This window comes from Boleophthalmus pectinirostris, unplaced genomic scaffold (genome assembly GCF_026225935.1).
Source record: "Boleophthalmus pectinirostris isolate CB_2022bp ecotype Guang Dong unplaced genomic scaffold, ASM2622593v1 HiC_scaffold_12, whole genome shotgun sequence".
NCBI lineage: Eukaryota > Metazoa > Chordata > Actinopteri > Gobiiformes > Gobiidae > Boleophthalmus > Boleophthalmus pectinirostris.
In genome coordinates this window covers 28,301,724-28,313,137 of record NW_026571018.1, presented here as the reverse complement: position 1 = coordinate 28,313,137, position 11,414 = coordinate 28,301,724, and the positions used below count along the sequence as shown (strand labels likewise).

At 38.1% G+C, this 11,414-nt stretch overlaps 1 protein-coding gene across 1 annotated transcript; it reads left to right on the top strand.

The window, feature by feature from the left end:
* Positions 1 to 40: 40 nt before the first annotated feature.
* Positions 41 to 9,642, top strand: LOC110155903 (prenylcysteine oxidase-like). The gene is made up of 7 exons (XM_020920079.2): positions 41 to 444; positions 978 to 1,184; positions 1,328 to 1,502; positions 5,557 to 5,768; positions 6,492 to 6,632; positions 7,452 to 7,863; positions 8,258 to 9,642. The coding sequence occupies exons 1-7, from the start codon at positions 336 to 338 to the stop codon at positions 8,505 to 8,507; spliced, it is 1,506 nt and encodes a 501-aa protein (XP_020775738.1). The 5' UTR covers positions 41 to 335; the 3' UTR covers positions 8,508 to 9,642.
* Positions 9,643 to 11,414: the final 1,772 nt, after the last annotated feature.

Genomic DNA, 11,414 nt, shown 5'->3' with positions numbered 1-11,414 from the left:
TCCATTGGTCGAAAAGAGCACAACGTAAGGGTCACGTGATGTTGCCGGACGTAGATGCTCAATCGATCAGCCGCAGCACCGCAGGCTCCAGTGTCCCATTAAAACAATTTCCGTGTTTTATTCCGAGAAATCGGAGCATATAACTATTAATGCATAGCAGCAGAGAATCTGATCATTTATCGGAGTTTGGGTGGTCGATAACAGTAGAGTTAAACAGCAGCAGTAGCGATTGTAGCTAGCCTAATGTGCAGTGCCTGTGCTCTGCTGCCGCTGCATAGCCCTGTTTCCGGTCATCTGTAGCCGCTATCTCTACACTTTTGGGGTCTAGAAAAGCCATGGATACAAGGGTGTTTATGCTATTTACCATCTTGCTTCTAGAGAGGTTTACAGTCGGGGACCCGGCGGATCCCTCACATGTGGACGGTGCTCCGCCTTCAAAAATAGGCAAGGACGATTTTTGTTAACATTAACGATAAATTCAGAAAAGTCTTTTGGTGCAAGCTAATGTGTTCAGTAAAGTACTATTACTGACCATTATTATAGTCCGATCAGTCACAAAAGATAAGAAGAAAGAACGTGAGCCTTGGGGATATACTGCCCTCTGTTGTGGACTAGTACAACTATTACTCCACGTTTGGGGATTTATTTTGATTATCAGCATTTGTGGGATATAGTAGGATCAGTTACCATTGTGTTGAATAATAGTTTTATAATGTAAATGTTGTGACCTTTACTGTAGTTCAACAATGACTTAGTCTCAAGCATTTTTCTATATGCCTGGGTGACAGAAACATAAAAAAAAAAGTCCTCATATTGTTCAGGTGCATTTTCTTTTGAATTGATTTGCCTAATATCTTATTGAAAATTATGACAATGGATTTTTAATATTAATTAACATTAGTTAAATGTTATTGATGTAAGGGGTGAGAATCTAGGCTCTTCATCTACACTGTTCTCCTTATTTGCCTCTGCCTCAGCTGTGGTGGGAGCGGGCATCGGTGGTAGCTCCACAGCTCATTTCCTGCGGCAGCACTTTGGGCCCGAGGTTCAGGTGGACGTGTTTGAGAAAGGAGAGGTTGGAGGTCGCCTTGCTACGGTAACGGTTAATCACCATGACTATGAGTCTGGAGGCTCCATCATCCACTCGCTTAACCTTCACATGCAAGAGTTTGTGAAAGTCCTTGGTGGGTCTACAAAGACAAAAACTACTGCATTTAATGTTCTTGCTTAAGTCCATGTACTAAAAATGGAAAGATTCCCAGGCATAATTTTGAACCATATTTGCAATAACATTTTGTGTATGCGTCTCACTCATTGTTTCCCAAAGGTTTGAAATATCGTCGCAGTGTTGCCGGTAAAACAGCAGTCTTTAATGGAGAGGAGATGATTTTGGAGGAGACGGACTGGTACCTCTTGGACCTGTTCAGACTGTGGTGGCGCTACGGCATTAGCTTCATTCGCCTGCAGATGTGGGTGGAGGAGATCATGGAGAAATTCATGAGGTAAAAACTACATTTAGAAGTGGGCAATACTGACAAAAATAGTATCCTTCTTTTTTGTTTATTTAAATTCTCTTGATGACAAAAATCAGGTCAGATTTTGGCAATGCACCTTTTGTACAAAACTGAATGGACTTTAAAATTCAGTGCAAAATACTGTAATAATCTTATATCGTTATGTTTTATATTTTAATTCTTTTTGTAGCTTCTGGGCAGTTGTATATACTCTACCAGTGAAAGATTTGGACATATGTTAGCATTTAATGTTTTTTCTTTACCATTGACACTATACTTTACCTATTTACTTTGTAGATTTTCACTGAAGGCATCAAAATTCCTCAAAATTCCAAAAAAGTGAAAACCATTTCAGGTAACTCTATCATGAAGTTCACTGAGAGAAGGGCAAGGGTTTGGAGTAAAAGGTTTATACTTTAAGGACTCTAAATGCTATGCTATGTTATGCTAAATGCTATGTTTCATATTTAAAATTCAGAGTTACTTTTTTTCTATGGTACTTATTTCCATACATTTATTTGATGTAGTCGGTATGTATGTATTTGCAGTACACAAAAACTTTGCCTGGTTCAAAACTACTGATTTAATATGCTCTTCCATCTAGACAATATATTGCCCACCTCATGCCATATTGTCTTACCTTATTTGATATTAGAGCACATCTGAGCCTCTTAAAACAGCACAGTGGCATGCTGGGTAATTGACAGGATGTAATTATGGTGCCACTTTGTCTAATTTATAATCAGCACCATGCTTGGATAATGGAAGTCGGTGACATTAGCTTAAATTTATATATGGCTTTTCAAATGCAATGCTACTTATTTTAGCCCACAATTACAGTCTGTGTTGTTGACTGTGAAGATACAGGAGGGCTAATAATGTAATGCAAGCCACACACCACTCATTTCACCAGAACCTCTATAGAGAACCTTGGGCATACAATTAAGGGTGAAGTACAGACGTGGACAAAATTGTTGGTACCCCTCTGGCAATGAAAGAAAAATCAACAATAATCACTGAAATAACTTGAAACTGGGAAAATCAATAATAAATAAAAATTTACTGAAAATGATCCAACAACAATCAAACATTGTTTTTCACCTGTGGTTCAACAGAATTATTAGAAAGAACAAAATAATGAAACTGCCCTGGACAAAAGTGATGGTACCCTTAACTTAATATTTTGTTGCACAACCTTTTGAGGTAAGCTCTGCAAGCAGACAATTTCTGTAACTGTCAATGAGACTTCTGCCCTGATCAACAGGTATTTTGAGGTATTGTGCTTCATTTCTGTGTCTGTGAACATAGAGCTGATGTGTCTTGCTAAAGAGCTCCAGTTTTGTCTCGTCTGTCCAAAGGACATTCTCCCAGAAGCTTGGTGCCTTGTCAATATGCATTGTGACAAATTTCAGTCTCACTTTTTTATGATTTGCTCTCAACAGTGGTGTCCTCACATGAAGTCCACTTTGGCATAAACAGTGACAGATGATGCAATCTGACACTGACGTACCTTGCCCTTCAAGTTCACATTTAATTTGTTTGGAGGTTGTTCTGGGCTCTTTGGTTCCATTCCTATGATCCATCTCTTCAATTTGTCACCAATGTTCCTCTTGCAGCCACATCCAGGGAGATTGGCTACTGTCCTATGGACCTTAAAATTGTGAAGAACATGTGTAACAGTAATCACAGGAACATCAAGCTGCTTGGAGATGGTTTTATGGCCTTTATCTTTAACCTGCTTGACTATCATTTTCTTTCTAGTCTCCTGATACAGTTCTCTTCTTCTCTTTCTCTGGTCCATGTTCAGTGTTGTCTCCATCATGTCTCCAAACAGCACAATGACAACATGTCCCCCTTCAAACAGGCAGACTGATTTAGGACAAGTTTGAAAACATCTGTGATGCAGATTGGAGGACACACCTAAGTTTAACATGTCCCCATTGTTCAGTTACTTACAATCTTTTCTAGGGGTACCATAATTTTTGTCCAGGCCAGTTTCATTAGTTGTTTTTTTTTTATATATATATATATATAATTCTCTTGAACAACAAATCAAAAACAGTGTCTGATTTTCATTGGTTATTTGTAAGGAAATTTTTATTTATTATTGCTTTTCTCAGTTTCAAGTTATTTCAGTGCCCATTGTTGATTTTTCTTTCCTTACCAGAGGGGTACCAAGAATTGTGTCCACGACTGTATATCATCAGACTACCGTATTTTTCGGGCTATTAGGCTATCTTAAGCCTCTAACTCCATCAAAAAAACGGCCGCACGCCCCCCAAGCCAGAGCACCCTATACACGAATCCACTCGGGTGTCCCAGCACAACTTCAGTAAACTACAAAGCCGCACCACCCGCAGCGCATGCAAACACGCACGGAGCAGACAAATACCGCGCAGCGAAACAAACCCACAGCCACAATCATCACTCCGTGCGGACGAGGAATGGAACGGACGAACAAACCGAAAAAGCGAGCGCAATGTGCCACTCTGAGCCACAACTGAACAACTGAGTCACTGCGAACATGCCAATAATCCCAGACAGCACCCTCCCTAGGTGCCACAGTTGAACAAAGCCAAGAGTCACTGTGAACGCGCCAAACAAAGTCCCACTGAGCCATCCAACTGTTGTGTTTCGTTTAAAGTCCAGTGCGGTTTATTTGTGAAAAAAGTTTGAAAATAGACCATTGTATGACAGTGCGTCTTATAATCCAGAGCACCTAATAGCCCGGAAAATATGGTACTTAACAACATTATTTTTAATACTGTTTTGCTGGTTTGTGCAATTATTTTGACAGGATAATAAGCAATGTGAAAAAAGGATAAAGAGAGGATACCCCACAGCTGTAGTCCATTAAGTTCTATCCATTGATTGTTACTATTGACATACTACTCACGATAGTTCCTTCTGGCAAATGAGGAAATTAGGAACTGACTATGACGATGAGCTGAAAAGCAGTGAACCATCTGTGAACCACATCTTGGATGGAGAATTGTCGAGAAACTCCGAAAACATCAATGACTAAAATTACCAACCAACTCGTAACCGTGCCACCCAGCCAACCGAACCAGATATAATCATCCATATAAGTAATCTAATACACCCTTGTTTTTGTTTTGTTTTTTCTCCATGCATTGTCCCAGAACCAACTACCAATTGACATAGTTTTAAGACAGATTTTGGACACCTTTAAAAGTTGGCTGGCAAAACATTAACATCACGCACTCCCTCTCCCTTTATTGGTGTGATATCCACTTAGAGTTTGACGATTAATCAACCAAAACCAGAGGATAATAAACTGAACTAAATTAATCCTTTGGAAACTTTCTCTTTATGATCAAACACAGCTCAGATTTTCAGTTTATAATTTCAGCCCTCCCTGCTTCCTTCCTCAGGAAATTGTCTCAGTTTTCCCTTCGTCATGAAAAAGATCAGAACATCTGGCTCCTCCTTGTATTAGTGTTTAATCTCTATTTAAAATATTTCTATTATGTAACATATTAAGAGGTATTTATAGCCATGTTTGTTTGTTTGTTTAGACTCTCTATGCTCCTTAATATAGAAGAAAACTTTGACCTTGAGTATTACAGATTAATTTGATATAGGACTGTACATATAAACATGTGCTATGTATAGACTCAAGAATGTACTTTAACAACATTCACATTTTATTTAATTAAGAAGGCATTTGGACCTGTCTAATCCACTACTTTCCTGTACTCTCTACATTCTGCTGCAAAGACCCTATTCAAAAACATGTATACAGAGATTTACTAGTACATAGCGTCTTTGTAAATGAAAAGGCAGATTAGACTGTCCCTCACTCACACTCAAAACTAGAGTTAACTCAGTCAATGCATTCTGTTTCTGCCATTGTCCAAATAAGTCTATGTAATCTAATACACAAAATAATGGTCAACTAATACACCAATGACCGACCGATTAATTGATTCAACGATTACAATTTAGATGCATCTGTGTGTTCTAATTTGCCATAAGAAACTGTTTTCATTGTAAATTGTTATAAACCTGTTTGGTGCAGGATCTACAAGTACCAGGCGCACGGTTACGCTTTCAGTTCGGTGGAGGAGCTGCTGGACTCTCTAGGGGGCACTGGGTTTTTAAACATGACCCGAAGGCCGCTCTCTGATTCCCTGTTGGAGCTGGGTGTGTCCCAGCGCTTTATCGACGAGGTCATCGCTCCCATCATGAGGGTCAACTATGGGCAGAACGTTAGCATCCCGGCATTCGTGGGTGAGGCACAGTTTTGATTTATTTATCAGCAACAATCCACATAAAAAAGAGCCTGTTTACCTACACAACTGGGTGTATTGATATCCATTTAAAGTATTTGATAGTGTGAAATATTGCTTCTGTTTACAACTATAAATGAATATCTGCACATATGCTTACTATATGTGAAGTCTTCTGTACAGTTGTAAGTCAGTAAAAGTTTTGAAGCACAGAGGGGAAAAAGAGAGAGGTGTGAGAGGGTGATGCAGGTGAGAGGCAGGTGTGGGGCAACGGGTAATTGGTTGTTGTCAAGTTCCAGAATGCACTGACGTCACACTGTCAGATGGAGCTGGAGCCAGTTTACTTGTGTAAGGTATTTTAGCAAAAATAGCAAAGGAAAATCCACAAATTTTGAACTAAATTATTGATCATATAATCCATTATCATGCTATTTATAAGTCTAACCACATAAAAATATCAGAGGACTATAAATAGACCTAAGACATGCACATAGCTGTAGGTACTGGTGCCCTAATTCCTGCCTCAAGATTGAGCGCTATTCCTTTTCTGGATGTACCCAAATGCAGTGAACAAATGATCCTACAGGACATTAAAGCAAACTAATACTACAATAATAAACATGCTAGCCTGAATCAATGTGTAGGGCTGGATGCCATTGGAGTGTGGTAATGTCTCCTTAAACCCAGCCATCAGTTTACCCCCTCTGTCTGCTGTGTGTATCAGGAGCAGTGTCTTTGGCTGGAGCTCAGAACAACCTATGGTCTGTAGAGGGAGGAAATAAGCTGGTGTGCTCTGGACTGCTTAAAATGGCCAATGCAAACCTGCACAAGGCCCACATCACCTCTGTTTCACCCGTCAAATCAGGTATGCTCCCTCTGTTTTCTATTCAGAGAGTTTGGTCCAAGACATCTTTCCACCATCACACTAGTACCAAAAAATAACATGACAAAAGTCACCAGTGGCTGAAAAAAAAGATGTATTATTCAAATTCAAAATTGACTAGAGCTTTCAACCATGTCATAATTGTTTCTTTTTCCCATTTACACACTTAAAGTTGTATTCAAAGTGAACTGGAACTCTGTGAACGTGTTCTTTTATTAAGTTGTTTTAGATCAATATTGAGATTTAAAATGTCCAGTATAACACAGCGATCCATGTGTGTCATATATTCTAACTATGTAGCAGACAAAAGCACAATATGTATTCTTTAAGAAATATGTTTAATTATTCTATAATTTGATCAAAAGCACAGTTATGATTATTTGCAACAGTAATAAATATAAATTTAAAAAATACTAACAGAAATTGTGATATTTTTGATATGATACACCTGGGTTGCCAATTTGAGACCCCTTTATTACATTATTTGATTTTATCAATCTAAAACAATTATGTGTTAATATCTCAATTCACAAGGAAGAAAAACAAACGAAAACAGCAAAAGCAGCCTACTGACAATTAGATGTTATTACAAAAAGGATCCCCATGGAAGATGCTCATATGTGTCTCTCAATATCACAGTTATTACATCAATACTTCAAAAAGCAACATTTTTCAATTTGGTAGCCTGCTGGAAGAAGCTGTTTTGAACCTGCTTGTTCTAGGTTTAGTTCCCAGAGGCCTTTGTGCTGTTTAGTAACACAGCTCATTTATTCATATTTATTTATCTTACTTGTTTCACAGGAGACATTCTTCAATACCGTCTCAGCTACACCTCAGAAACCACCTCTGGCTCTGACCTTTACGACATTGTGGTGTTGGCGACGCCCCTCCAGGAGAGCGTCCAATCAGGGATCAAGTTTGAGGACTTCACCCCACCCTTCGACCAGCTGCCCGGTTACTACCACAGCACTGTTGCCACTATTGTCCACGGATACCTCAACACCACGTTTTTCGGTTTCCCAGACCCGAGACTCTTCCCGTTCGCCAGCGTTTTGACTACAGATAGACCCCAGCTGTTTTTTAACAGCGTGGCCAGTATTTGTCCTGTCAACATCTCTGCAGGTTTTAGGCGAAAACAGCCACAAGAAGCAGGAGTTTACAAAGTGTTCTCCCCTCAAGCCCTGGACAAGAGTCAGCTCAAATCACTCTTCAGGTCAGTCACAGGAAATATTACTCCTGTAATCTGCTAAAGTCCATTTACATCACACAGTGAAAGAAATAGAGAAGTTATGGAGGTTTTCTCTCATATACATTGAGACATAGATGGCAGACTCCAAAACAATAGCCATAGTGGAGCGGCAGTGACTCTAATCAAAACTACCACTCTTAGGTAAAACAGGTCACCCACATTGCTTTGTACGAATGTAGTGTGTATGTTTCGGAAGGGCCGATGGCGCAGATTGACAGATGGAGAGCTACAATAGAGTGAGGACTGCATTAATAATACTCAAGTTCAGTGTTTTATCTTATTAGTAATATATTATTTGTATGTAAGAAAATTCAAATACGGTACATATTGCACACTCATCTTTCTTCTGTGATTCCAGGTCGTATTACTCAGTGCAGGTGACAGAGTGGCTGGCTTACCCCCGTTATGGCAGCAGCACAGGCCTCCCCTCCATCGAGCTCCACCCGAATCTGTACTACCTGAACGGGATTGAGTGGGCTGGCAGCGCCATGGAGATGAGCTCAGTGGCCGCTAAAAACATTGCGCTGCTAGCTTACCACCGCTGGAACCGTCAGGGCGACATGGTGGACCAAAAGGATTTGATGCACAAGATCAAAACCGAATTATGACCCAGAAAGCAGAAGACAAGGACTCACTGGTAAAACTGTGCCTGACTTTATAACTGCGAGTGCATGAGTTGATATGGTTATAGAAGCAGTAGGCTTTCCCCTCAAAGCCCCATTACAGAAATCTATACATGCTACTGCAACTGAAATGCTCTAGTCTACACTGGTCGGAAGATGTAAATATTTAATGCTAGAGATGTAAGAATTCACTCAAGTCATGTTTATTGTTATCTTTTTATTTTTATTAAAGTTGACTTTTTAATATTATTAACATAAAAAGGATAATTCCAAACAGGTTTTATTTATTTAAAAATGTATAATCATTATAATGTTGCAATTGTCTTACACAATTTTTGGACATTCAAATTCATTCATTCATTGGGTTGGTGATAAACTATACTGTAGCCACAGCTGCCCTGGTGCTGACTCAGTGAGATATGGCTGCAAATTTGCTTCAGCGGCAAGGCAGATATGGTGAACTAAATGTATCTTTTACTATCTATTTAATGGCTTCGGAAAGGGAAGTCCACAATGTAACATGCTCACAGCCATATAACATGTACATCATATAAAGTTCATGAAACCTCAAAGTACAGTAGCATTGATGCCTGAAGCTTTTACACAACAGCATGAAATGAGCTATTTGTGAGATCTAAACATTGACATAGTGTCAGTAGCCACTACAGCTAAGATCATAGTATTTATTGTTTTAAAGCAATTAAAAAGTCAACAGCGTTATAGAGTTAGAGAAAGTAAACTGCAAAGAAAGGAGTGTTAATAATGGGATGTATTTTGAATACTTTCTTAACCCTGACCACAGGCCTACAGTTGAAAGGTTCTTGGGTTTTGTTTATCTAGGAGGTTGAATAGTATTTTAAAAGTAGGCTATAGTAATCCTGAGTCTGTAGCTTTCAGTTTATAGAAGAACATTCATTATATTGTGTAGCTCCTAGTTAATATCTGGATACACAATTTTAGAAAGCAGTGACCTTTTCTGTGCCATCTATTCTAAGATGATTAAGCTGTTTAATACTGCAGAATGTGTTTGCATGTTTCTAGTTAGGCTTTAACCACTAATACAAGTGTGACTGCTGCTGGCATCTGCTCTGTGCCAAGAAGTGAATCCAAGCCGCCTTTTGATAACTCGGATAATATTTGTATGCACCGGAGAACAGCATCTGAGCTTATTTATCAAGGCTTTGGTTCAAATGAAATGAAAGATGAAAGATGAAATTAAAGAATGAAAGATAAATCAGCCTATCTTACTGAGAGTTTTCATATTATAGACAATACTTATTAAAATATTGCAATAGAGTGTCTTTTCAAAACAACTACAGTATTTCACCTATCTGTACTAACAGGTTATTATTAAGCTTGTATTATGTCTAAAGTTATTCAATAAAAAGACATCAAGCGGTTAGACTGGCAAGTAGTAATTAGTTGTATTAAATGTCCTCTAATGGAGTTACTATTTATGTGCTGTTTATTTGATCTTAGCATGTGCAGCCAAACCTATTTGTAAAGTAAAAATAGTTTGGCTATAGCTTCCCTTAACAACAGTTTCTCTCAAGCAGAAAGTAAACAGTGTCCCTTTATTAATACACGTAGTATTTACTATGTTAATGTATTTACTCGGTTTTCTCTTCTTGGCTTGTTTGGTATAACACATTCCTTTCCCCTCTTTTGATATTGGTTATAATTATAGCCAAGAAGTTGTTCATTCCATAGCACTAACTGAAATACAAACTATTCAACCACTGCTATTTGAAGCATTAAACAACTGGTAATAACACATTTGGTTTATCTGGTTAACCTCATTACTGTAGTACATGTGTAAGTTAATTAATCATGAGTCATTTACTGTCCGTCACTGCTGTGGCCTCTTCCATTATCTGTTCTTCCTGCTGATGCTTTTGTTGCATAATCCAGTGGAAAGAATGTTTTTAGGCAGCGCAGCCAATGCGCCTCAATCAACACTGGACCAAACGTACAGGCCGCATCCAATTTTAACGTGATAGTTATTCAATCTTGTGTAACCTTAGGCAAACAGTTGGATTTGTATTTCGTTGTTTTTTATCTGAAAATGGATAATAAATTCTGTTCTATTCTACCTTTCAAATGAAAAACATGGAAACTTGGACTGTGATAGAACAATAGCTCGTTTTTAGATTACACAGATTACTTTTTCCATTCATTCCATTCCATTAATAAAATATAATGCATACATTTAAAAAAAATGTGCTGATCAGAACTTAAACTCAGTCCAATAAGCTGCTGGTGCTTGTGGAATAAACATTTGTCTTCACTTATATGTAACTTAGTTGCCTAGCATGTTTTTTATAATTTGATCAAGAATTCACTTAATCAAGTTACTTGTTCAACTTGCACATTAAAGTCTAATTTGTATATGAAGCTATTATGTTTATTTGTTACAGTAATGCCATGCAGTTCTGTTCTAGAATAGAAAAAAATTTAACCATCTTTCAGGCACCAGCAGTTTAATCAAATGTTCTGTTGTATCTTAAATGCTCACACAGAGAGTAATTTGTCATTTTTACTTTTGACTTAACTAGAGACCATAAAGCCTGGGAGGCTTGTTCAGTTTGATGTTTTCAGTCACAAGAAGAAAAAATGAAATAATTTGAAAAATGACAGAGAGGCAAATGTGAAATGTGTTATAATTTTATCATGAATAAAGAAACCTCTGATATACTCTGTTACTTGAAAATGTACTGAATGAACAATGTTTACTTCTAATATTTAAGTGTTAAAGGTGCATTATGTAACTTTCCTAGAGGAAGATATGCCACTTGGTTTCCACCATGGAGATGTTATTGCTTTTCCAGTATGACATTAAACTTATCTATGTTGTTTTTACTCAAGTACAGGTGTTTTTATTCCTCAAAAATA

Bases quoted from the DNA above. Each gene is read 5' to 3' on its own strand.
- LOC110155903 (XM_020920079.2), top strand. From the start codon at position 336: ATGGATACAAGGGTGTTTATGCTATTTACCATCTTGCTTCTAGAGAGG. The intron at 1,503-5,556 runs GTAAAAACTACA...TGTTTGGTGCAG, and splicing joins ATCATGGAGAAATTCATGAG to GATCTACAAGTACCAGGCGC. The intron at 5,769-6,491 runs GTGAGGCACAGT...TGTGTGTATCAG, and splicing joins TAGCATCCCGGCATTCGTGG to GAGCAGTGTCTTTGGCTGGA.